General features: G+C 42.9%; 1 protein-coding gene across 1 annotated transcript in view; it reads left to right on the forward strand.

Moving 5' to 3' along the window:
* The window catches only part of SYTL5 (synaptotagmin like 5), a 67,777-nt gene that overhangs the window by 23,430 nt on the left and 17,162 nt on the right, over positions 1-27,185 (forward strand). The window contains exons 3-9 of the mRNA XM_026047317.1: positions 5,918-6,133; positions 15,329-15,450; positions 16,809-16,935; positions 19,076-19,201; positions 23,203-23,359; positions 24,899-25,028; positions 26,383-26,489. Of these exons, the coding sequence (XP_025903102.1) occupies positions 5,918-6,133; positions 15,329-15,450; positions 16,809-16,935; positions 19,076-19,201; positions 23,203-23,359; positions 24,899-25,028; positions 26,383-26,489 (985 nt within the window). The remainder of the gene's footprint in view (positions 1-5,917; positions 6,134-15,328; positions 15,451-16,808; positions 16,936-19,075; positions 19,202-23,202; positions 23,360-24,898; positions 25,029-26,382; positions 26,490-27,185) is intronic.

Consider the following 27,185-nt stretch of genomic DNA (forward strand, 5'->3'; position numbering starts at 1 on the left):
TCTTTCTGTCTTTCTTTCTGTCTTTCTTTCTGTCTTTCTTTCTTGTAATTCAGTCAAGGGATGGGTGATAGGGGGTTTTCTGTGTTTCGCCACAAGGCAAAAGAGCATCTTGAGAAAAGATCAATCTGAAATATAAGAGTAAGCAGAAGGAAGTCCATACATCCTTCTGGCTCCCATTGACAGCAGCTGGTTTTAGATTGACAGCATACTTAGAAAATTGTCATCGAGGTGTTAAGTATCTAGTAAGGGTAGGAAGTAGGCTGTAAATTATAAGACATCTAAGATGCTCAGACTATATAAAGAGCTGGGTGGGTAACTCCAGTTCCTGGGTGACTCCATAATTTTCCTTTCTGAATGCAGCTTTGCAAGGGTATCTTCAATTACGGCTCATACATATACTTCAGAGAAACATATTTTGTCTTTGGAATGCCATTTGGTGCAGTCTGCTTCATATTTTATGGAAGTACTTTGTAGAAGAACAAGTCATTTTATATTTATGTGCCATGCATTTTTCATTCTATCAAGATACTTACTCAAACATTACACTGAAGAATTTGTTTTTGTCTGTTCCTCCCTTTCTGAATCTGTCTTAACAATTATTTTCTCTTTTCCTATCAGTCTTCAAAAGCCATTGTACCTTGAAAGGCTCTTTTTGGTCGACATGAAAGCACTAGTAGGTGTAGGAGGATATCCTAAATAGTGGAATTATTAGCAATTCTTATTAGCAATTCTGTTCATAATAAGTGCTCATGCATGTGTTCTGAAGTGCAGGTGGCTGTTCTTGTTTTTTATTTGACATATGAATATTTCACCTTCATGTGAGGAAGAAGGCAGAAGGCAGCAAGTCATGTATCCGTTGTCTGGTTAGGTAGTACAAACAGGCATTGCTGTTAAGTATTAGGGTTTATTTATGTTCTCACCTTTCAGCATGCGTTCGGTATAACTAGAAGTCTAGTTAAACAGTTATGTAATTGTTCTAATAACTGATTTGCTGGGAGAAATTTGCTTCTAGAGAATGGCAATAAAGACCAGGAACTGAAATGGGTGTATTTCTCCTGTCCCTTCACTGTTTTTAAATAGTGTTGTTCTTTTCATATGCTTTTTATGAAAAACGGTGTCAAGATTAATGTGTAGGCTGGCAAGTTGAGAAGCCAAAAAAAAATCAAAGAAACTATTTGCTCAAAGGGAGGTGCCCTGTATTGTAAATGTGTTTCGTGTAGTTGCTCGTTGGTTTTTGTTCCAGCAGTGGTTGTATGAGGATCCCTGCAGCCCCAGTCCTGCACTGCCAGGGAGAGTTGGCATTTTTGGCCTTTTGGGTAAATAAATGACATCACCCTGTTCATCCATAGAGCTCCACAGAGGCAATTTAAAATATTATCCCTGTTAGAATATAGGAGAGAGTGGTAGCATGGCTACCACCCCGTGGCAACTCTAGGCAAGTACTTCCCAAGAAGTTTCAAAGTTTGGATAACAGGAACGGAAATCTGTTGGCTATGCATTGGACTTATTTTGAATGCAAAATGATATGTGGGTTAATATATAGTATATATAGTGTGATCCTGTGCTTGTGTCTGTATATTGTATAGTGTATATATGTGTCTGTATATTGTATAGTGTGTCTGTGCTTATGCAAGGCTTCCTACAAATAATATTGTAGGGAAAGTGACCTTGTGTTAAAACACATTGTTCATCTGTGCATGTATGGGAGGAAAGGAAGCTGCTTGTCTGGCAGCAGCACTGCAGAGGAGCAGCTGGAGGTGCCGGGGACATCAAGGTAACAGGAGCCAGCCAGACACCCTTGTGGGCACGGAGACCCAGGGGCTGCATGAGGCAGTGTCAGCAGTCAAGCTTGCAATGGTGCATTCGGTTGTAGAAAACTTCCAAAAATCTTAATGGCATAAGGCAGTACACTATAAATATGCTGTATGGTTCTTCTGCACGCTCTTCATCCCTGTAATGTTGCTGCTTATCCCAAGAATTTTCTGTTTTAATAGTTTCAGTGCATTCTTGTTTATTGCTGACTGTTTCATCAGAAGATGAAAATATGCTGCTTTGTGTGTTGGGATAATATTTATCTGATGAATTAAGTGAAACCAGATGCATTTGTTTGGCTGCCCTTGTCTGCTTTTTGTGTCACTGAAATATTTTTCCTCTCCCTGTCTGTGTTTCCAGGAATCTAAAAGGACCTGTAGTTTTCAGCTGTTTATGTTAAATTCCAGTGCTTGCACCTCCTCCCTTAACACAGCTTGTTCTGGGAGGAGAGCTTATTGGTGGCTACCATCTTTACAAGGCATTGCTCTGTTCCAGCTGAAACAAGAATCACCCTGTTTGAGCTGATGTCTTTGAGCAGAGGGTAGTGAAAGTGGAGTGGCTGAGGTCCAAAAGGGCTATTGGAAGAGACAAATCCTGGGGCTCCAGTAGGCAGGGGTGTCCCTTTCTGCTGTCAGGTCAGAGTAGGGAAACGGGTCATAAATTGGTGGGGTGGCTGAAAGGGCTGTGCTGAGGCTGCCATCCACATTGTTAGTGCAGGTTAGCTCTGCCCTTCCTCTTGCTTTGCTCAGGTCCATGTTTTCGAGGCTCAGATCTCCTGCTGGCAGCAGCATCCCTGGGCACAGGGAACTCTGAACAGAGCCCATCCAATGGACCCAGTGCAAGCAGATTGTTTCAGCAGGCTCGAGGAAGACCAAAAGTGGCCAGAGCACCAAGCTCTGGCAGGGTTAAAGACTTCTGAGGAGAAGGGTGCTTAGCCCTGGCAGGGAGGCTTTCAGCCTGGAGGGCACTGGGTGCTTGACATCATGTCAGTCCAATCTTGAATTGCCCTGAGATCAGTGAGTGCTAAAAGTGGCTGCGTAGTAATAAAAGGGTCATGTAATCCAGTGATTTTTCTCTGAGAAATTCGCGCTGCTGAGAGGGGAGGCAGTCTATCATCAGGCATTTTGTCCATGATTGATTATATTTAGTGAAATTTAAGTTGCCGGAGCTCAGCAATACTTGGATGTCTTTGCAAATGCTAAAAGACACTCCATGGCAGTTGTGGTTCAAATAGATAGATGTGAGCTCTCTACTAAGACAGTATGGTTGAGAACCTTTCAGTAGCAGCATTATTATTTTGCCTTGATTTTGAACCCAGAACACTAACCTTTGCCATTTAATGGAGACAGGCTTGTTTGGAAGGTTTATCCAAGCAAAAGAAGGCAAAAACTGCCTTTACTGTTGTGCAGGTCACCGGTCTGATCTGGAACTATCTGCTGTCTGGAAGAAGAAACCAGAGATGGATTTGCAGCTACTCATGTCATTGCAGGGAGTAGATAGACATAAGGTGTAGTGAGCAAACTGCAAGAACAATTAGCAAAGCATCAAGAATGCTCAGAAAACCTGGATGGGCTTTTGAGGGTTATGGCACAGGAGAAAAGCTCTTGGGCGTGAATATGGAAAAGAAGAATCAGAACTTTGGACAAAGAAGAAATCACTCTTGGCCAGAGCAGAGGATTCACAATTGCTACCTGAAGGAATCCTTTTCCAAAGCTTTCAGAGCACCCACAGGCCGGGGGGCTGCAGAACAGCTGGTGTTTTGGGGATCCCAGTGGAAGCAGAATGGGAGCCAACCCTGTAACATGACCACGTGTCCACAATAACCCAGCTATTTCAGAGCCTAGTCCCTTATGAAGCATTACCCACCGGAACCTCCTGCCCTGGGGTTACAGTCCCCAGTCCTGTTTTGGTTTTGCCCTCTAAAAGTGTGTGTTTTCTCGTTTTCTCCCTGCAGCATTTTACTGCTATTTCCAGTGAAGCCACTGTCCAGCTTTTTGAGTCCCCTCTGAGATGATGCACGTGCAGGGCCTGTGGGCCCAGGTAGCTGCTGTGCTCTGTGTGGGGAGACTCTGTGTGCCCGTGGCTAATAGGGAGGGTGTGAAAGGAGGTGCTGGGGCTGAGGAGGGTGACAGCCTGGCAGGTTAAACCCAAAGAACCTGGCTGCTGTTGAGTGGGAGCTGTGCTGAGGAAGTGTCCTGGGGTGCCTTGGCCTGCAGGAAGGGGTTGGAAGAGTAGAGGAGCTTGAGCTTTATTTTTTTTTTTTGAAAACCAGGAGAGAGCCTGGAGATAGTGGGAGAGTGTAGTTGTATTGAGAAGATTCCGTGGTGTGAAAGGGGCCTGGGGTTGAGTGGACAGAACCTCATTTGAGAGTGACTGAGAGGACCTGGGGGTTTTGTCAACATCCTGCCTGAGCAGCTGGAGATAGTGGCTCTGCCCTTTGCCTCTATTTAGCACTTGTGAGGTCGCTTCTGGGGTGCAGCTTGGGGCTCCCCAGGATGAGAGTGACAGTGACGTACAGCATGTCCAGAGGGGGACTGCATTAGAGGGCTGCAGCCCACGGCAGAGGAGGAGGAGACCCTGAAGAAACTACATTTGTTCAGAAGAGACCTGACCGGTGCTGCTGCCGTTGTCAGCTGTTTAATGGGAGAAGAAGGAGCCAGACTCCTCCCAGAGGTGCACAGTACAAAGATATGCAGTGGGGACAGGCTGGAAAGTGGCAGATTCCAGATAGATACCAGAATGTTCTGTTGTTTTTGTTTAAACCATAAAGATGGTCAAATCCTGGAAGAAATGCCCAGAAATGCGTGTTTGGAGATGCTATGCTCAGAATCCAACTGGACAAGCCCCAGGGCAACCTGACCTGCTGGACTGTGCTTTGCAGGTTTGGATTTGGTTCCAAAGTTCCCTTCCAGCCTGAGTGGCTCCAGGGTCAGAGCTAGGAGCTCTGCTACGAGGGTCTCAGGGTCTACAACAGACATGAGGAATGGGAGTGCAAGGAGCTGTTGGTGGGAGTTTGGGTTACGATGGGACCGTGCTTGATGCCTGAGTTTGGGAAGATGGGCATTAATATTGCCTCTCTTTTCTTCTCTCACAGTTCTTCACTGTGTTTTTCTTTGCTGTTGGAAATGTGATAGTTGCATCTCATATGTTGTTATTTTTAAGGACCTGACTCATGCACCACAGAGATTGGAGCCATCAGTGTTAGGTCTTACATGCCAGTATTTTTATCCTTAAGGGCCAGTGGCAGAAGCAGTAATGCACAAGTCACATTGTTTAAACAGACAGCCTTAAGTTTTTTAGTTGGCAGTGTTCTGCTGTGGTGCCACATCTGTTTAGTTTTCAATGGGTTTTTTTAAGTCATTTTTTGAAACACAGGCAGTCCCATCTCCATGTGAGGAAGAACTTCTTCCCTGTGAGGGTGCCAGAGCCCTGGCACCGGCTGCCTAGGGAGGCTGTGGAGTCTCCTTCTCTGGAGATCTTCCAAAACTGCCTGGATGCCGCCCTGTGTCCCGTGCTCTGGGTGTCCCTGCTGGAGTGGGGGGTTGGACTAGATGATCTCTAGAGGTCCCTTCCAACCTCAACCACTCTGTGATTCTGTGGGAATAGCGAGCACAGAGCTGCCTGTACACACCTAGCTAACCCTACACACGTGGTACTTTGCACACGCTCATTACAAGACAGAGTTTGGTGGCTTGTTTGTTTTGGGGGAAGCACAGGGTAGTTTTGAGCTGCAAGCAAGCTGGGCTCCGCATCCCTGGAATTATTGACAAGGGACAAGCAAAGAGGATTTACCAGGGGCCTGAAGCTGTTCAGCTCTCTGCAGTCACTGATATTGATCTACCAAAAGACTGCTTGTTTTCGTCTTCATTAGCATATCTAACAGGCAGAGTATAGATTCATTCTTCTTTACCATATATGTGTCTGAAAATAAAGTGAATATTTAAGGCAATGTACCTGTTTGTGTCTTGACACTAAACTTTAATCCATAAAAAATTTATACAGTTTATGAGAAGGCAGAAGTATTACCTGATCCCTACAATGTTTTACCTTTACAGCGCTCAAAAGTCAGTTATATCTTCAAATTGAATCATTCATTTTCTTCTAGGAAATTGAAAAATGAGCTGCTGGAAGTGAGAAGGAAAGGTGGAAACCGCCACAGTCAGCAGGACAGCAGCAGAGTCTGTGTTCGCTGCCAGAAAAATCTGGGCCTCATCTTTGACCGGGGAGAGCTGTGCCCGGCCTGCAAGCTCCGAGTCTGCGCCCAGTGTCGTGTGGCGGGCAGCGACGGCCAGTGGAAGTGCTCGGTGTGCGCGAAGATTGCGTAAGTTGGGGAGCTCTCCTAAATTCCCTTAGCCGTTACCCCATGCTAAGTCACTTTTGTGTTTTGTATCCCCTTCGCACAAATGCATACACGTAGCAGACACGTGTATGCATAAGAAGACAGGCTTAACTGGTGTGTTTATTTGCTGCACTACTTGGTAGTATCTATTCTTTTCCAGTTCAAACCAGCTCTCCTTCTTTCTAAGGAAAGCTGCAGGCATTGCAGATGCTGAGCTGCTGGTATAGAGGGCCTGGAAGTGAGGGAAAATCAATGCTATGACAATGACAGTCCATTCACATTATTTAGACACAAATGGAAAAATCAAATGATAACAGAATTATGAGCCAGTGAGGAGAATATGTTCTGACTAATGTGGTAAGGGGATTTGTGAGGAAACGGATGTAAAAAGTGGGCGTAAAAGCATTTCAAGTTGTGGTTCTGTTCTTGCTCTTTTTCTGTGTTTATAGAAATTTTCCCCATGAAAGGAAAAAGCTGCATTTATAAAATTTGCTCCTTGGATGCTTAGTGTTAGCTAGAGTTATAAAGAGAATTGTTACATGATGGCAAGGGGAGTAAAGGGGTTAAATAAATCTTCATGTTTTTTGATGCTGTAGTGATGAGTATGGGCAATGGGAGAGGTAGGCAGCCGTGGTGAAAAGGCAGAGAGTAGGTACTGTAACACAGGATGTCAGGTGAATAAAGAAGGGAAATCTTAACATGTGATCCAGATGATCTGTTTCATATACAGCAAAACCTTGGAGAAATAAATCATGTGATTGGAATATTGATATAGGAGTTTGGAACTTGACTCAGTAAAATAATCATGACGGAAAGGAAATAGTCTAATAAATCTAGTTTACATGTCCTGATGTAAGAACTGGATGTTATAAGGACAAAAACTAATAAGATTATCCTTTAAAAGGGAAAAGAATAATTCCATGGAGAGAGTTTCTTACAGGCTTCCATGAGATCTGGAAGAAAAAGCTTTTCTTAAATAGCATCGGAGAATGAACCCAAATTGGTAAAAAATTTCAGACTTTGGCTCCCTAGCCAGTTAGTGAACAGTGATTATAGCAGGACACAGAGTTTTAGTTTTACGTCTTTTAACCTTAGCTTTATAAGTTCAATATCTGGTTTTAGCCAGATGCTTTAGCCTCTTTCCGGTTGTTGGGGGGGTACGCCTGGAGGACAGTTTGTCTCACCTCTTCCAGGGTGGAACATGCTGAAGTAGTTGGATCGGTGTTTTCAGAAGGGTAAGAGTTGCGCTGAGCTCTTCCCGTTCTGTTCAGCCAGTTCTTGAGATGATCTCAGCTCCGTGTCTTTCAGAAATGATGCCTCCACGTGTGGTGACAGAGATGAACCCAGTACTACTCTTTTGAAATGAGGAAAACTAAGCATTTGTTGGCCTTGTCAGCTTAGGCATACTCTCTCAAAAAAAAAAAAAAAGAAACAAATGATCACCAGGCTGTTTGAAAGCACAAAGAAGACGACAGGAAGATGAGTAAGAGCTGTTTTGAGAACAAATAACGCCAGAACAATTTAATCTCTTCTCCTGCTAGGGTGACAGACCTCATGGCTGGAGGAGGAGCACGAGATGACTTGTAACTTGACTTCAGTGAACTTCTGATGTGTTCTCTCATGCCATTCTCATCACCTTATAAACAAGGGAGATTAAGCCCTGAAACAATTTTTGTCAGTGTGATTGCAGAGCTGCCTGGAAAATTAGGGAGCTCTGCTCTCACAGTAGTTAGCAGCATTTCAGTGTCCCAAAAAAACAGTGGTATTGAGTAGAATCTTTTGTGGGTTTGGTGCTGTTACTTATTTTAGTTATGGACTTAGATGCAGTAGATGAATATGTTGCTTATACTTGCAGGTATTGCTTATACTCAGGTGAAACTGAGAGGTGCTGCTGGCAGGCTGAAAGACAGCGCTGGGATTCATAGTGATGCCTACAGTTTGGAGAAAGAGGAAAAAGTAGATGGTGACTCCCCGAGGGCATGTGCAAGCACTACACTGACAAAATAATCAGCTGCAGAAACAGAGAATGAAAAAACTACTGGCTTATCCAGATGTTCCTTAGGAAAGGATCTGAGTGTTGCATTGATTAGAAAACTGAACACAATTGGTAGTTTTGTGTTACTGTGGAAGAGTCCAGCATCAGAGAGGAATGTGCAAGCAGGGTTATGGGCTGTAGAGAACATGATGCAGTGCTGCTATATGCAGAGTACTGTGCCCAGCTGTGTGTGGCACATGTCGTATTTTCCCTTTCCAAGGGCACGTCATGTTGGCCAGCTGCAGAAAGTTCAAGCGAGGGTGATGGGCAGAAGCCCAGGAAATACAGTACGGTCATAGCAGCATGCAACAGTATGGTCAGTTCCCAGTCTGTCCTAGTGCCTGGGGTTACTCCTCCCAGGACCCGGCACTTACCTTTGAACCTCTTGAGGTTCTTCCCTGACCATCTCTCCAGCCTGCCTAGCTCCCTCTGATGGTCACCCCAGCTCTCTGGGGTGTCAGCCCCCCTCCCTGTTTTGTATCATCAGCAAACGTGCTGAGGGTGACTCTGTCCCCTCACCCAGGTCACTGATGAATACACTGAACAGGATTGGACCCAGTACTGACCCCCCGGTGGTCACTGCTAGTGCTCAGCCCCCAGCTGGACTTTGCAGCCTTCATCACAACCTTCTGAGCTTGGCCACAGACAGTTGTCAGTCCACCTCACTGTCCACTCATCTATCCCTCATTTCCTGAGCTTACCTGGGAGAATGTTATGGGAGACGACGTTGAAAGCCTTGCTGAAGTCCGAGTAGACAACATCCACTACTGGGATGATGGGAGCATCATCCATCCATCCCTCCATCCATCTATCAATCCATTCTTTGAGCCATCTTATCATAGAAGATTGGTTAAGCATGATTTCTGCTTTGAAAATCCATTCTGACCACTCCCGATCTCCTTTCACGTGCTTAGAGATGGCATCCAGGGTGAGCTGCTCTATCACTTTTCCAGGGATGGAAGTGAGTCTGACTGACCTGTGGTTCCCTGCACCCTCCTTCTTGCCCTTCCTGAAGCCTGGAGTGACATGAGTCCTCCTGCACCTCCCCCGTTCCCCATGACCTTTCAGAGATGTTGGAGCGTGGGCTGGCAATGACCTCTGCCAGTTCCCTCCCTCATCACTCATGGGTGCCTCCCATCCCTTGGATCTGTGCGTGTCAGCTTTACCTAACCGACCTCTGACCCTACTCAACTAAGGGAGTTTTCCTTTCTCCAGATGTCTCTCCTGTCTCCATGACATGGAATTGCAGAGGGCTGATCTTGGCAGTGACGACTGAAGCAAAGAAGGCATCTCCGGATCTGTCACCAAAGCCCCTGCCCCTCTCAGCAGTAGGCCCACATTTTCTCTACTCTTCCCATTGTTACTGATGTTGTGCTTGATATCCCTTGCCAAGTTCAACTCCGAAATAAACCTTGACCTTCCTAGTCCTATTCCTGCAAGCTGTTACAGTGCTCCTGTATTCCTCCCGGGTGACCTGTCCGTGCACTTCCTCCCTCTGTTGGATCCAGGAGCTTCTTCTTCATCCTGTCCCCTTTTCTGCACCTCTTGCTCATAGGGATGCAGTAATCCCGAGCTTGGAGGATGCGATGCTTGAATACTAACCAGCTCTTATGGACCCTCCTTCCTTATAGGGCTCAGGAGTTGGATTCAATGGAGATACCTATTGGTATTTAAATAATTCTGGTTTGTATTCATTCAGTTCCACTTTCCTCTGTCTCATTTGACTTTTCTGCAGAGAAAAATAGGATTTCTAAGCCTTTCAAATTAGATTTGGAGAAGGAAATGATAGAGTTAATGCCAACAGGCCCATTGACCAGATTGCAAGGCAGAAGGCAAGGAAAACAGAATGGAAACCCAATGTTAAGGGACAGTTAGGCTGTATGAGTTGGAAACAAAAGGCAGAAGAATAGCAGGAAGGATTTGGGTTTTTATTTTTGTTGTTGTTGTTGTTGTGGAGCTGATCTGTATACAGCATTTGAGTGTGTCAAGCTGGATTGTTACACCATGCTCCTGACTTTGTAAAATGTGTTAATATTTCACTTCTTTCCCCGCTTTTTCTTTTGCCTGCCTTGGGGAATGAACAGTCATTGACACCTGTATAGAAACCCATGTAGCAGCACCGGTTGTGCTTTTCTGGTAACAACAGCAGGTCGTGCTGGTGTCACTGTGTGACTCTTAAAAAAGGGAGGACGAAGAAATGGCCGTGGGCACTTGTTTGGTTTTTGGCGCTACCAATTCTTGGCTGTTTTGCTAAAACTGTCTACAGGAACGTGTCCAAGTGCCACTTCAGGCGATGGTGGAGTGGTAACCCCTGAAAATGCCAGCTATTCCTGTGGGCATAGTAGATGATAATATATATATATGTAAGTATGGAAGTGAATCTTTTGGAACTGTTGGAAGGCCTCCTGCATTACACTTCCTGTCAGCAAAGAAGTTCTCGTGCTGGTATTGAGCGTGTTTATTGGAAGCAATGATGATTTTTTTTTATGGCATGTTGATGAGTGAAAATCCCTTGCAGAAATCCCTTGAGTCACACAGACTAAATGGGTGCTGAAACTTGTGGCCATGAAAGAAAGTGTGAATATTGTATTTGCCATTTCCTGCATGCTGCTTCATTTTGACCTTCTTTGCTTTTGAGCAACTTGAGTCCTACATAGTTATAGATTGAGGTGCATTTAATGCCACAAAAGGACTTTCCATCACATAGTTTGAGATCAAATGTTATCATTGATTTGATATTTTATGCTAGGATTAAGTCCACCTACCAGAAAACCTAGGAAAAGTCTAAGGCAAGTCACAAATACGCTGGTTTGAGGACTGGGTTATTTCTAAAAGTACATTTTTAAGGAAAAGGTAAAATAAAGTGTTATTTTTCAAACGAGTCAAAAATTACATGGTAGTGTCATGGTAGCCCTAGGGATGAGATATCAGTCTTCTTAATAATAATAAAAATTTATTTATGTGCCTGTCAATCAGAACACCTTCACCTGGGAACAACTGGATCTGACTTCACTCCTCCACTTATCAAAATAATCTTTTAAACATTCTTCTATCATTCCTCCTAAGGCAGACAATGCCTGCATATGATGGTGGGGAAGCCCGTTGGCAGCACATTGATGATATTCCACAAAACCTCCTCAAAACATTTTGTGAAGTCGAGGAGAGAAATGTGAATGTGAAAAGTTAGGTTTTTCTAGCAGGATTTTTATGTATACCAACCTCATTAAATTGTCTTAGAATTTACAGTTACAGGAAGACTTTTCCCCTTGACTGTACATAAACAGAATTTTTTTCCTTTGTGAGAGTTACTACCAAGCTGCAAAATGAAGAATTTAAAGATGAAGAAGTGTGAGAGCAAAGTCTTCTCCCATATTCTTAGTTTTCTAAGGGTAGAGAATGAGATTTATGGGCGTGATGATAGATTTCATGGATCGTGACCGTTCTTGTTTGCTTTTAACAGGGCAAACTGAGCACGTGGATAGAGATGCAGTTGAGGACAGAGGAGGTTTTCTGCTCCATTCCCTGCCTCTGAGGGCCGACTGTGCTCATGAGTAGCTTTCAGCCATAGGTGTAAAAGAGCAGCTTTCCAGCGTGGCCACTTGATTCTGCATCTTCAGAAAACAGAATTTGGTCACTTGGTGTTTGGACGGTGGCGTGGCGAGCGGTGCGAGCGCTGGGCTGAGGGAAATGCCGGTTCTGCGAGGAGCCTCTGCTGGCAGGCTCGGCGCCGCCGCCGCTCCTTCTCCTTATGGATGCGTCTGGAACAATTTGTTTGTTTTGATTGAGGTCTTCAGCGAGATAAAATGCCTCCACGGCCTACGCTCTTACAGCAGAATAAAGCTATAATGAGAAGAATTAATTACATTGTTTCAAAGTGTCATTAAAATTCAGTGGTATCTTGGTAACATTTGTGCAAGTTAGGAGCCTAAGAACAGGGATGGTTCGAGTGCCCCAGTATGCAAATATGCGTGAGCTTTCTTGTCTTCTTTCTTTCTTTATTTTTTGTAACTTATAAGTATAAGCTTGGCTTGCTTTTTTTTATAGTGTCACAAATTTAGTGGCCTCCCAGCTTTTGAAAATACTCTGAAATTATTTTATGTTACAGAAAATACGCTGTGAAATCAAATGCATACAAAGATAAGTTGGATTAGATGATCTCTAGAGGTCTCTTCCAACCTTAATGATTCTGTGATTCTGTGGTTCTGTGACAAGTTTTGGCATGTTTATCTATGAGCTACATGTTCTCAAGCCTCTGGTCTTGCAGCTTTTCTAGTTGTACTTCTGAGGAGCAAGGATGGTAGCAGAGCAAGATGAGAGGGGAAGGAAGCTGGAGCAAATCTCTCTTTACTCTGCTGGGAAGATGGGTGAGGCTGGGTGGCTACCAAGCAGTGAGGCATTGGTAGCCCCTGTTTATTAAATGGGTTCTTTTTGTTTTGTTTTCCAAACAAAATGTTTAAAGATAAAAATTGGGCCTTTCCGACTTGAAGAAATTTTTATCCTTGAACATTTAGCCATGAAATTACCTTGCAGGAATGAGAGCGGAAAATAAGCAGCCGAGCCCTTGGCAGGGCTGGGCCACAGGTTATTTTTCATATTGAAACTGAGCAGTGAGTTAATGGAGATAATCTGCTCGGGAGAAGGCTGCAGAGCAAGAAGCATGCAGCCCTAAAGTCCTATTTTTTACGTACTTGTGTTAATGTGTAAGGATTTAGATGAAATCTAAAGTATTCCACCCTAAACCCTGCTACGTAAACATGATTTTCTGAAAAATCTTCCTAGACATCTCAAGTACGGCATTTGAAATGTCCCCGTTCTTAGGCTTCTAACTTGCGTAAATCTTACAAAGATACTGATGAATGTTACTGAATTTTGCAATTGCAATCGTGCAAAAGCTGTTACTATTGGAATGTGTAACTCTTGCTTGCTTTGTTTGTGACACTAGTGGCTTCTGCATCTGTCTTTCACCCAGGAAGGCCCCTCTAAAGATGGTTTTAGGTAGAATGTATTTTTTTTTTTTATTATCTATCTTAGGAACCAACAGAAAAAGCAAGCATAAGTAAAGGAAAGGCAGGCAGTAACCACAAATTAGGTGTCACTGTGCAACTTTGACCCACTTTAGAAACAAGACAGAATAAACCTCTGAACACTGTTATTTGTTCTACTATTGACTGTGCAGCCTTATTTCTTTTATGGAGGGATTACCTAGATGGAAAGGGCTCGTGGAAGTCCTGCCTTACATCCAGGAAAAAGACATCTTTAGTCTTTCTGTGAATTGTTCATTGTTTATGAAAATTACACTTAAATATACCCCATCCAGTATTAATGCACTAGAACTTCAAAGGTATAAAGAAGTTCAAAGGTATAAAGTTCATATTTTTCCTCACAAAAAAATATCACAAAAGTGTTATTTTTGTAGAGGTGATTGTTAGATATGAACTTTTCCACGAGAAGGACTGCCAACTGAACTCAAGATCCCAAGACAGCATTGATGACAAGGCAGCATTGATGAGATGAGATTTAAGTGGAGGCTGAGGCTTGTTCCATCTGAGACATCCTGCATCTTGATGGATTTTTTTTTTCTTGATTTTTCAGTGTGGTTAGAATTGGCCTTAGGGGTGAAACATTTGAAGGCAAGGCAATATTCCTTCTATTTTCTGTGTTTCATGTATTGATTGTGGGACTTGTTTGTGTTTACTAGAGACCTGCTTCTTCCAGTGTAGTCTAAGATTAGACCATTCTGAATCCTCTGCCCTCTTGCTGGAGGGAGCAGAACGGGGGAGGTTTTTCTCAAAGGAAACAGGGCTGAGGAGGCAGCGACAGGAGTTGCAGTAAATTGTGACATTAAACAACAGGCTCAGAGAGGTGCATGCTGTGAATGGGCAGGGAAAATGCACCTTCAGAGAAAGCCTTTTCATTTCGTATTAGCAGAAGGTGCATAGTCTCTGGTAAAAATAAAGCCTTCCTGCTGCTGATGCTTATCAAAAGTCATTAAAAAGCAAACAGCAAACAAAACCAAACCACCACCACGAAAAACAGGGTAAGGCAATAATGATTTATTGGTACCTTTGTGAGCAGGTGTTCTGAATTGTGTTTGTTTCTTTGTCTGAGCCTAGTTTAGTAGAAGTGAAAAGCGCCTGCATGATTCATGGGAAAGAAGAGATGATGTTTTGACTAAGGCAGGATGCGATTCTGTAATTTTTTGTCTTTTCCAGGTCAGACTCGCCACTCAGGCATGACTCAAAGTGATTTAACAGAAAATATACTGATCAGGTCTTTAAATGGCTCTATGGTAATTTTCATGCCCAAAAGACCGAGTGATTTCTTTTTCTAGTGTAGGCTTGCAAGTAAGTTTTTTCCTGATTGTAATCTAGACGGGGGGCAGGAATATTCATACATAGTGACTTTTAGCCATCAGGTACACATAATATGGCAGTAGAAATGGTGAATGTAAGTGGTTCACTGAAAGGCTAGCAATTGGCATCAGAAACATACCTATGGAGAACAGCAGGGCCAACGCAGGATTTTCAGTTGTTCCATGAGTAGGAGGATTTGAGAACGTTCCAGGTACCCCAGAAAAAGCAGCATTATCCAAAACAGTAGCAAAGAAGGAAGTTCATTGCTCTGAACCTCAGGCACGTAGCAGACTCGTAGCAGTGCTCTCATTTGAAGACATTGACTGTAGAGGCAGCGTATGAAGCTGTAAAGGATATTAGGTTAAAAATACCTGTGAACTTGCAGCAAAATGTAGCCGGGTTGGATCCATGGCTTGTTTGGCAGGATTTTTGCTTTTTATATTTCCCTCCGTCCATTGTGGTTGTTTGCACATCTCTTATCTTCATGGAGACTCTGAAAATTGTGGAATTGAGTAGTTCCCTATCCAAAGGAAGAGGGAGAAAGAACATAGGAGTGGAGCACTTTTTCCAAAGTAAATTTCCCTGTGCTGAAAATTATTCACAAAACAGGATGATTGTTCTTTCTACTACATTTATCTTACAGCCTTGAGTTTGCAGTCATGCAAACGTTGTCCAGAGCTCATGAGTATGAGGAGTAGGTGGTGACCTAAGGGCTTAAACAGCAGTTTTGGTTGACCAGGCTTTTTAATGTGCATGTCTTGCTGGATCTTTTTCTTTTTCCCCATGTAGACAGCTGAGGATAGTGACAGGTGAATGGTTTTTCGAAGAGAGAGCAAAGCGCTTCAAACAGTCCAGTGTCCTTGGAACCGACGTTGTCAGACAGTCCATCCTGCGCAAATTCCCGGCTAATGGTGAGGACCTCCAGGGAAAACTTTGCTGTTTGTGCTTAAAACTTGGAAAACTTGTTTCCTGGGTATTCTGCTTAACCTGTATTTCATTTCTTTTTCACTGTAGAATGTGCAAGTATAATCAGTGTTTTAATCTTCGTTTTATACTGAGGTATTGTTATGCCCTGTTTATGAATAAGTATTAAATAGGAAAAGTAGAGCTGCTTAGGGAAGATCAGCTCCCTATTGGAAGCAAAGGCTCTAAGAGTTGATTCTTAATTCCTCCCAGAAAGTTTGTCTGTATCCACAGATAAACTAGCTATTCCTCTTTGCCTCCCCTTTAATTATATTGGCATTGAGTAAAATGTATAATTCCATTTTCATTGGAATTTTCTAAAGAAACTTGGAATTCCGAACAAGGAAAGCTAAACGGGAACTCATGTGCTGTCTCCTGGAGCATGGGCTGCATCTCACACTGCTGTCAGGCTCTGTTCCCCCTTGTCTTTCCCTGTGACCAGCCACCTCCCCTAAAAAAGCCCCTGCACTCCTAGGCTCAGAGTGAAACCATTAGCAGCTGTTAGGGACAAAAACCAGTCCGTGGCCAGTCTGCCATGACTGGTGCCTTGCCTGCTACCACAGGACACTGGTTGAAGAGCTAGGGGCTTTCCTGCATGCTGATGCTTCTCCCTCCCCCGGGCTGCTTTGCTTGGCACAGAGGAGCTTCCATTTTGATAGTCTGTTTTCAGAGAGAGCCTTTATCTGAACGGTGAAGGCAACTGGCAGTTCTTAGGAGGCAAGAATGAGTTGCTGCCATCGGAAAAAAACATGTGGTGTAAGTGCCCTGCTTGGCAGAATGCTGATCTTTCCAGCATGAGTGAGCTTCAGAAATTACCAAAATGGGCATGTCTCTGTGCCTTTGGTTTCCAGTGGTTTATGTTATGCAACCTGATTTATTTTGTGTTTTGTAAAAATATATTTACATTTTATAAATATTATATGGAAAATGATTTATATATTTTTTGCAGTTCTACTCCTGGCTGAGCAAACAATTGTGATTTAGAAAACATTTATTCATTTAACACAAAGAGTACTTTACACTGAGAAGTTATATTTTAAGCTCCGTGGTTGTGAACTATGTTATTTGTTGGGGACAAATTCAGAAGCATGGTTCATATCAAGAAACATTTCAAACTATTTCAAATTTATTTTCTTTTAATGAAAAGCAAAACCAAGCTTCTCAGATGATTCTGCATGCCATTTTATCATTTGTTCTTATTTAGTATTATCAAATGGAAAACTCTACTCTTGTAGGTCATGTTTGACATTTGCTGCCTTTTTTTCTGTAAACATTGTTTTTATTTCTCCTTCCTTCCCCATTGTAGATGCAGTTTCCAGTAAGGATGAAGGAAGACTGGATCAACCGCAGGAGAGTGCAGAAAAACATCCAGATGCATCAGCCTCCTCCTCAAATGGACATAAATCTATCTTCAGCGGACCTGGAAAGATAGGGTAAAGACTTTTCTCTTGGAAACTGGAAAACCAGCGTGCAGCTGCGTGCGGTCGCATGCATCTCTCTCTTCAGTCACTCTAGCATTCCTCATCAACCCCAGACTTCCCAGGGCTAGAAACAGTTCTCATTTAAGAGCTTGCCATAATTAGGCCACTGTCTCCTAGGAAATGCAGCAGTAATTATTCTTCAACTGTAAAGGTAGTAGATTAAAAAAAAAAAAAAAAAAATAGGCAGTTTCACTCCTGCATTCTTCCTGCTTATATATTGAAGTAACAGAATGTCCCCTGCTGGTCTGCAGAAGCAACAGGTACAGAAAAGAGTATTTGGGGAGGCTGTTTTAATGGGTGGGGTTGGTTCAGTTTAACAGCCATGTATTTCATTAGTTTCCAGCTCTGTGAATGCAGTCTAACAATAAGAGCAGGACTCCCTTCTTCTTTGCAGGACAGTGATTATGTTGCTGGTTGTTTCCCTGTCTCGGTGTCATGTGTGGCCCCATTTAGGCTACACCTTGAAGTTATTATGGGGGAAAAGGAAGAAAACTCACATGAACTTTCAGCTTCTGGACAGAGTTACATGGGCTGGTTGGTAGCTGGGAAACTTTCAGTTGGTAGAAGAGCAGTTTTTATTATGGATCCTAAATGTAACATAAGTAGGTAAGCTTTTTTGCATCTGTGACTATCTTGTAAGGAAGAGAGCGCTAGACTTCTGGGGAGTGCCACATAAAGAATGTGGCAGAACAGAAATTCCAGAAATTAACTCAAGTGATCTCTCTCTTTTTAATATTAGGGGGAAAAAAAAAAAAGAGCATCTGAATGTCTCTGAATGCCTCTGAGTTCTCCAATCAAAGTGAAGGAAGAACTAGTTTAAGGAAACTATTATAGCAGGACATTATAGAGATGTTACTCTCAATGTTGCTAGTTGGTAGCTGCAGCAAGCATTCAGTAAAGTCCATTTTCATAGGAGAGTTGGTACCGGAAACCTCATTTTCCATGAACCATTTGGAAGTACGGACTGTCAAAGCCACACTTTGTGCAGTGACCTGAATCTAAATATTATAAGGGGCCCAGGCATAAGCTAAGTGTTACTGTAACGTCTCAGCAACTCCTGGGCCCACATCTTCATAAATATTTGAAAGCTGAGCCCATATTGTTCTTATTGGTTGGTTCTACAGAGAACATGCAGTTGTTTCTATATTCATGGGAAATCTAAGTAAACTTACCTAAGGCCAGTGTCCCCTGTGAGCTTGGCAGGATTCTACAGTGTATTTGCTTTCTGGTCCTGCAGATCTAATCCACTCTTAATTTAAATTCTTTGCACGGATATGTAAGTCATATTTGCCCATAAGAAAGGAATTTATTTTTATCTTCTGATGGCAGTTTTTTGTGATTTCCAGCCTTTTTCATTTTGTGGCCTGAAACATGTTTTTTACTGATCTCATTCACTGTAGAAGCAAATATAATGCTACAGTCAGCAGACCTGCTTTTCCAAAGTATTATCTGTGCCCTCTGTTAAAGTAGTTCATTATTCCTCCTCTCCCTTCCTTGCTTCTCCTTCCTCCCTCGGTTTCTACATTCGTGTGTCTCGTGAATCAGTTTCTATAAACAAAAACATTTTGGGGCCCACCCCTACTGAGGAGCAGTGTTACACAGTTAATACGTTTCCTTTACATCCTATCATTGTTTGTGAGTCAATGAAGAATATTACTGCTATTCAAAACTTTTATCTTTGTGGATTACATCCTGCAGAGCAGAGGGTGCTGTTACGTTTTTGGGAAACAGCAAGTTCCAGGCATTATTGCATGTAATCCTAGAAAATACAAGATTTTTTTAAGAGAGCATACACCCCTCCTCGTCCCAAAAAAACCACTAGTGGTTCAAGGCAGGAAGTGGTCGTGTTGAGTATGAAGGATGTTTTGATCTTCTGTGTCTTCAGGGTAGTAAATATGATGCTACTTTTTATAGGAATCAGTTTGATGTTTGAAATTGGCACCATGTTCATCAATACATGTAGAGTTGTCATTAGTTAAGAGACGTGAAAGGAGCAGAACCTGCTCATCGTGGTAGATGGATCGCATTGCTGTTTCCTGGCAAATAACCTTGAAGCTTTTAAAACATATTATTTTATTCCTGTTTTCACCAGGAAGGTGTTTAGGGCGGTTACCAAGGGAGAAGCTGCAGATCCAGGAGATGAAGCCGGAGGGCCGGCAGCCTGGGAAGCGGAACGGCGCAGCCTGCGCAGTGGCAGCTCCACGCCGAGCCCGCAGAGGTGAGCGCCAGGAACGTGCGGAGAGAGCTCGGCCGGGGGCTGGCCTCGGGGGCCCTGCCCTCAGGTGCGCTGTGTCTCTGAGAGCTCAGCTGTGGCAACCCGAGAAGCAGAACTCGTGTTGAAAAACAAAACAGAAGATCTCTTCTTCTTCTCTGTCCCAGACCCCTGTTCTCTGCTTTGGTGGTGATTGCTCTGGGTTTTGTTGTCCTTTATTTCTAGAACCTTGATTTCTAGAGTGTGTCTTTGGTAATGACAAGTTAATTGGTTAAAATATATATTTCTTTTTTCAAAGACTGCTCTTCCCACAATTACTGCCCCCGTTATTTGTGATACTTATTTCTGGTTCCGTGATTACATTGATCGTCCTTCTGGGCTTGGGAGAGCTCAGTCCTTGCCGCTGTGGCCACATTATAAAATGACACAGGCAACGTTCCTTTCATGACTCACTGCCAAATGAGGCCCAAAAGAGCTTACTTCTGTTCACTGGATTAGCTATGCTGGATGTAAATGTGCTTCCTTTGCTGAGGTGCAAACAACCTAGAAATCTTGCAATCTCTAGTGAAAAATAATGCCATTTTTCTCTAAGGTCCAGTAGAAATTTCCATTTTCTAATGAGTGTTCTTGAGAGATTCTGAATAGGTCTGCAGAACAAGAAGGTCTGCACTGGGTCACTTCAGTATCTCCTGACAAGTTCATCTCAAAGGGCGTCAGTGATGTCGGGTAAAAGGAACATCGTGAAGTTTAATTTGCCCACATTTTATCCTTTTTATTCAAGCAGAAGTGTGTTTCCCTTTGTGTTTTTGAGCTGTGGACGGCAGTCTCTGGTTGTTCTGCAGCGTGCCTAACATGGATGGCAGCAGTTTTCCTGAAAGTTGCTGGTTTATGTTTACTTCTTCTGAACTGGCTGCTGCAGGACTTCCAGGCCAGCCCAGCTTTAGAAATCTGTATGCTTTAGTCTGCATGGTTCACTAGGCTTCCTTTAGGTAGGTAGCCCTCCTGTGTCTAACCAGATTCACATGTGATTATTATGAGAGCAGGAGTGATTTTTTTTTTCCTTTTCTCTGGATTTGTTTTGCTTTGCTTTGTTTTCAGCTTTGTTTTTAACTGAACAGAGCAGAATTGAGTGAAAGCTCCAGGAGAGAGAAGCTTGGCGATCCAGTGTGGGTGCTTTGCACGACTTTGCACAGTCTTAAGCAACTTTCTGCAGTACTTGAACACTGCAAGGACAAAAGGGTACTTACTGTGAGAAGTCTGTACAGCAGGTTTCATGTGCCAAAGACTGCAAGAAAATTATTGGGCAATTCATAAATGAAGTGGAACAAGTGTGCTGGCATTAGCCACCTGATGAGCGCTGTCTGCAGGCTTAGATGGATGACTAGGAAGTAAGATGTAACCTTTAAAAATAGCTGTTGTGTTCAGTGGCCTTGCTGGATTTTCACATAAGGCATCAATTTTGAGCTCTTGCCTAGAGCCAGTGTGCAGGATTTATTAGATTAAGGGTGTTGAGTCATTATGGCAATTTCTGTCTCTACCATCATCACGGCCTGACCAAAGCAGCGGCCGGGCTCAAAGTGCCGGCGGCAGAACTGGCTTGCCAGGAGATGCTCTTAGTGGGGGCCTGGGCCACTGTCCTGCCCACAGAAGATGTGGCCCTTCCATGGTATTAGTGTGGAAGGATTGAGGAGCAGCTTCGTTTTTTCACTGGAGGGGTGAAATTCCAGTCTTGAACATGTATGGTTAAATACTTGATTAAATCAGGCATCCTCAAATATATGATTAATCTATGGTGATTTAAAAGAACTAAGTAGTAATTATTAAAAATAACAGCAAAGCTTCCCACAGCACACACCATGATTGTTTTGAGTTTCAAATTAAAATAATTTAACAAACAACTTGTGACACTGCAGCTCTCCTAGATATTCCTGAATATTTCTGATTTTTGGAATTGCCTTTACTTTTCCAGGAGTGTTGCTAAAGCTGATAGTATTTCACCTGCCACCAGGGAAAATTTTCCTTCCTACTAAATATCTTGGTTTAAACAAAGCTGTACAGAGCTGAAAACAGAGGTGCCCAGGCCATGAGTCCCATCTCTTCAGGTGGTTTATTTCTCCTTGAGCAGAAGCGTTCACTTGTTTTGCAGCTGCACGCCCTGGGAGGTTGCCTCAGGGTGCTGCCAGGAGCAATAGCACTGCCACACTCTTCCGGAGAGGCCTGCTGCCCCATCACGCAGCGGTCCTCTCTGCCGTATGGAAATGCCTCACTTAGTCACCTTAAAGACTATATTTTTCTTCGATGTCTGTGTGATGTATGTGTATAAAATGAGCCACTCCTTTTTCGATAGCCAATTGAAACAAAAGTCAAAAGACTTGGAGAAGTCTCTGCAGCAGGTTTCATGTGCAGGGATTCAGTCTGCCTTGACCACTCCTGCAGGCAGGACCCCACGCAGCAGGTTTTCAAGGTTTTCAACCCTTTTTTTTTTTCCCAGCCCACTTGATTACTTCTAAACCCTTGCTTTATTGATTAACATTGGTTCATGCGGTGAGGAAAGGAACTGTAACAGCAGCTTTCAAAACAGAAAGTTGCCACGCTCTCTGTTGCAAGTGTTTTGACACGCAGTAAAATGCAGGTTTGGAGCGTTTGGGCTGCTTGCTCTACAATAGCACATTTGGAAATTGAGGTGTGTGCATCTAAATTTAAGAGCTTTGGTAAAATACAGATGATTGCTAGCCTGATAGGACTAAAATTCAACCAAGAAAAGCATCACTTTTTCATGCTTTACTGGTCACTAGTTCATCGGGTTAAGAGGTAGCAGTGTGTGTATGTGAAGTGCGTGTGCATGAGAGTGTGTTTATTATACACTGTCTACTATAACAAAAATAGAAATTGGATAGATGTGGTTGAAAAGTACGTGGGCACCCATTGATAGACAAAAAGGTTACACAGCACTTGTAATCACTGGAGGTATCTGGGGCCTTCCTCCGATTCCTTATTTTGGATCACCTGCTGACATGGGTTCAGGGTCTGTGACCACTGCTTGATTTGGTAGCAAGACAAGAGCTGCTGTATTAAAGAATATATTTTTTTCTCAGTTCAACAGTACTTCTTAGAGAAATTTCCTTTGTGGTAGAAAAGATTTTTGCTGCAGTTACTCAGAATACGATGCGGCTAAACTGAGAAAAGGTGAAATTAAGATGTTGTCTAGCAGAGTGAAGATTCCTTCAGATCTGAAATATTGATTAAGCAAGCCTACTTTAGCTGAAAATGGCCTCTTAGTTCCGAAGCATTTTTCCAGCACATTTTCTGTATTACTATCCTAGAATAGTATCTCATTATGGAAGAAGAGCTTCTTTCCTGTGAGGGTGCCAGAGCCCTGGCACAGGCTGCCCAGGGAGGCTGTGGAGTCTCCTTCTCTGGAGATCTTCCCAACCCGCCTGGATGCCGCCCTGTGCCCCGTGCTCTGGCTGTCCCTGCTGGAGCAGGGGGTTGGATGATCTCTAGGTGTCCCTTCCAACCTCAGCCACTCTGTGATTCTGTGAAGAAGCTGCAGTTCCACTCTTATTCACCAGTAATTGTTATTGTCCTGCAGGCATGTTTGAGATTTTTGCCAAATTAAAAAGAAAAATATTTATAAACTGATAATTGTAGAAAAAGAGAAATGAGTGAATTAGCCAAGAAGTTGCATTTTGTTTTAAAGTATATTATAGTGGGCTTTCACCTTTTTTTACTGCAAATCAAATTTCAAATGGAAATAAAACTTTAAGCTGAAATGCTTAGATGATCCACGGTTCTGGCAGAAGTGCTGGAAGGAGAAATACCTGTGTAAGCAATTGCAGTTTGCCTTTAGCTTTTCTTCCCAGATGACCATTTTCTTGCAGCGGATCAATCTGTGCGCACAGAGCGCAACGTTCCTGCAGTGAGACCCCCACCCCGGCTGCTGCAGCGATTCTCTAACGCTCTCTTGCCCTCTCTAACGCTCTCTAACGCTCTCTCGTCCTCCGCAGGGGGAGCGCCCTCGCCCTGGACAGCAGCGACACGGAGGCTGGTGCCGGCCGCCGGGAAGGAGCTGCGGGCCCCGCGGGCGGAAGCCGCCTCTCCCCTGCAGCCCTGGCCGGGGCTGCGGCGCTGGGCGCATGCGGCACCACCACAGAGGACACCGGGGTAAATGCAGGGAGTTCTGGAGAGCTGGGCTCCCTGCGCTGGCACGGGAGACTCCGAACGAGGTGGCTTGGCCAGGATCTGCCCTGGTGCATCCTGCTGTAGCCCAAGAAGGACAAGGCTGCCAAATGAGAGTTTGGGTTTTTTCCTCAGTTCTTATGGGACTAATGAGAATCTGTTATGTTCTGTTTATGGTGTGATCTTTAGCTTGGCAAATACTTTCCTTGCACCTGAGAGTTCCTTTGCATGTTCAGCATTACATTGTCAGTTGTAGGTTCTGAAAGTGGGAAGCTCAAGGAATAGGAGTAAGCATTTCTGGCACTTGAAGGATTAGAAAAGCTTTTTGAAATAAGGACCTGACTTTCCAGCATCTGTGGGGTCCAGCCTCAGTTCCCGCTGGATTCAAAGGGGAGTTTTGTAAAATACCAAGTCCTGATGATTTTATCCCATTCAGCATTTGGACACTAAACTGTGCATGAATTATGGCATAACACAAAATGTGGACTAGATGCTGTATCGGAGTGAATGTTGGGACTCCTCTAACCAGCTCTTAGGGCTGGGTAGCTTGACATGTAGATGGCCTCCTTTGCAGCAGCAGCCCTTGGTTGCTTTCCTAGCCAAGAGGGACTTGTCTCACCTCAGCCAGATGCAGCCCCTCTTTGCCTTGCTGGACAGACAGCCTTTTTCTTGGGCATCCACCCCTGGCTGCTGCTCCTGAATTCCTTTTGGTGACCCTTCTAGCACATCGAGAACCTCCTGTAGAGTTATCCTAAGTTTTCATGATCCAAGTGCACGAGGAAATTTATATTAAGAGATAATACCTAATTAATGTTTGATGAGCATTTGAGCTGAGAGTCTTGATGAAAGGACACATCATTTGTTTCCTATTTTCAACTAATATATTGTCTTTCCGAAGAAAAACGTGAGTATATATGTGAGCCAGTTTCGGGAGCTGTAAAAAAATCAAAGCTTGTTTTATTTACATCCTATATGTGTTTGCTGGCACACAGGCTAACTAGAGTAAGTGCATTATATTTGTTTAAAAATGACCGGTGCATTTAATTTAGAAGAAGATACTTTGTCAGCAATTCCTTTACATGAAGGTGAGTAGATGTAATGATATTAAACACATTGGCATTATTAGATGAGTTACACTGGCATCATTTAATGAGTTCAAGCCCTAGGGTTTAGGGTTCAGCCCTAGCAGAAATCTTTATGCTGGTATAAAAATAAAGGAGTTTCTTTTTTTCTGAACTGCCACGCTAAGTGAACACTGAGTAGATTTGAGTGATTTGTTTCCTCCTGTCATTCCGGGGGTTCTGCTCTGATTCCTCAGCTGCAAGCTCAGTATGTATGCAGCAGTTGTGTCGTCATGCAAATTTTGTGTGTGTGCTGTGCAGATTGGATTATATTGTAAATATATTTAATAATCAGTGGAGTGCTAAAGGAGCTTTGGATATGCAGGAATTAATAGAAATGTTGTGTTGTAGCCTGATAGATTTTTTTTTTTTAATGTTTATTTATATTTTTCCTACTGAGCAGGTCACTGGCTTAGAAAATGGCATCATTTTTCCTGCAAGTGAAAGTGTACCTGAAGATTTAGTAAAAAAGCACTGTAGGAAATCATCTGGAACACCTTCCATTGCAGTTTCTAGGGTATCTTTGTCATCAGGCAAGTATCAAGGCTTTAACCTCTTTTTGTCAGCTCCACATCAAAGAATTAATGCTACTCTTGTGACTCTGCACTTCCTGTTCATAATGAACATTGAAAGAGTGGATCTAGATTTCACATATTTGTTTCTGTTAACTCTGAAAGTTCTCCCCTCTTGTTGAACAATAAATTTCACATACAAAAAAATGGTCATCATACCCTCCGTAATGTTCGTGCCGTTCATGCTTTTCGTACGTGATGCACTGTGGATTGGCAGGTTGGCCTCCTTTCATCAGAAACTGTAAAGTAAAGGCTTGCTTAGGAAGGTAATCTCAGAGACACCTTACAGCAGTGGGTGAAGATCGCCCTCCTCTTCCTGTTTGAACTAGGAGGCAGGATCCCCCTGTCCGCTGCTTTTCTGCCACTCAACCTGCTTTTTACCGGCCTAACAGGGTGGGTTCAGCTTTACAGGTAGGTCTCTGAAGTGCAGTGGGACTCTGTGTCTTTCATTTCAATTTAGCCTGTGGCAGAAGCCTGTGGATATTGCACAGAATTAATCAGTGGAGATATGTTTAGAAAAGCCTATTTCTGTTACCCCATAATATGAAAGTTTCTTTAGAATTTAAGAAGTGGTCTCAGGTCACCAGAGGAGATGGATGAAGAGCAGAATAAGAGGCAACCTGGGAGCAGGCCTCAGTCAGAGTCCTTGTCTCCTGTTGTTGGGAGAGCTCAAAGGCCCTTTGAAGAAGAGCAGTTAAAACTTTCCAGACTCTGACTGCAGGTTGTAGATGTATTCTCTCCATCCACTTCCTTCTATGATTTATTGGTACCAGCGGCACAGAATATTTTTATGAGGAGAACTAAGAAAATCTTTCCTCAAGACATTTCTTCGCTTCTCCATCCTGCCCCGGAAACCCCAGTGGCAGCAGGAATACTTTCTCTGTCCATAATTGCTTAATTCTGAAACAGGCATTCATTAGGGCAGTTTAGTAATGCTTTGGCTATGCCTATGAATACTGTTGCTGTAGGTTTTGCAGCGTGACAGGCTGATAGGCTTGCCAGAGAAAGTCACAAGCTTGATCAATAGTGTGAGCCACAGGGAACAGAATTGCAGCAAAAAAATGCAGGAAAAAGCATTGGCCAGTAGGTTGAACAGCGTCCTAGAATGTGCTCTCCCATTTTTCATCTTGGTGTTCAGTAGTTGCAAATTGTGTGACAGAAAATATTGCAGAAAAGTTTGTTGTTGTTGTATTTTTGTTTAAAAATGTTGCTTTTGAACCAACCCTTATTAAAAAGTGTCAAAATAGTTTTTTTTAATTTTATCTGTTTTTACAGACAAATTGTAATGAACATTTTCATTATTTTTATTTTCCAGATCGCAGTCGATCTGAGATAGATTTGAGTGAATCTTTCTCTGAAGGAAATGAGGATGCTCTGAGCATAAGGAGCAAATCTGTACCTAGTGCCTTAGATCAAGACTTGGTGAGTCAGAAATACAGAAATGTTCTTCTGGTGGAAATTTCGTTTGTTCAGCCGTACAAAATCAGCTCTATGTATATATATGTATGTAATACACAATATAGTTGAAAAGTAGATATATAAATATAAAAGCATATTTATATAGAACAAATATCCCCCTAATTATATTCATTTTTTATATTTATATCAGTTTTGAAACAGCTTCATCTTCCAAGTAGGATGGATGTAGAGTGATTCCAGTGAATAGTCACAGTTAGTTTCTTATTTATTTAGTTTACAAGTGAATCAAATCAGGCTTGAAAGTAATGCTCAGGCTCTATGTTATATGTGCTTCAAAGTTCCGTTAATTCATATTTCTGTAGATCTTAATGTTGGTGTTGAAAAATACTGTACTTTTTTCTGTTTTTCCTGTATACTTTTTGTCATATGAAGCCCCAGTTTTCTTTTCCATGGAATATACCCTTCTGACAAGAGCAGATATGAGAGAAAAAGTGGAAATCTGGAAAAAAACACTGTTGCCACAGAGGACTATGTTTTTGGTTTTGTGTTTTTTAGCTACACACTTGTATTTTGAGGCTTTAAAATAAACTATAATTTGATGAATAAAAGTTCTAATAATATTTTCCCCCCTTATGCATCTTTAGGAGTCACCATCCTTTCCTTGGGCTGTGAGCACTCAGGGAGTGCTATGTGCTTTTC

The sequence above is a fragment of the Nothoprocta perdicaria genome, unplaced genomic scaffold (assembly GCF_003342845.1).
Source record: "Nothoprocta perdicaria isolate Ctin4 unplaced genomic scaffold, notPer1 scaffold_49, whole genome shotgun sequence".
Taxonomy (NCBI): domain Eukaryota; kingdom Metazoa; phylum Chordata; class Aves; order Tinamiformes; family Tinamidae; genus Nothoprocta; species Nothoprocta perdicaria.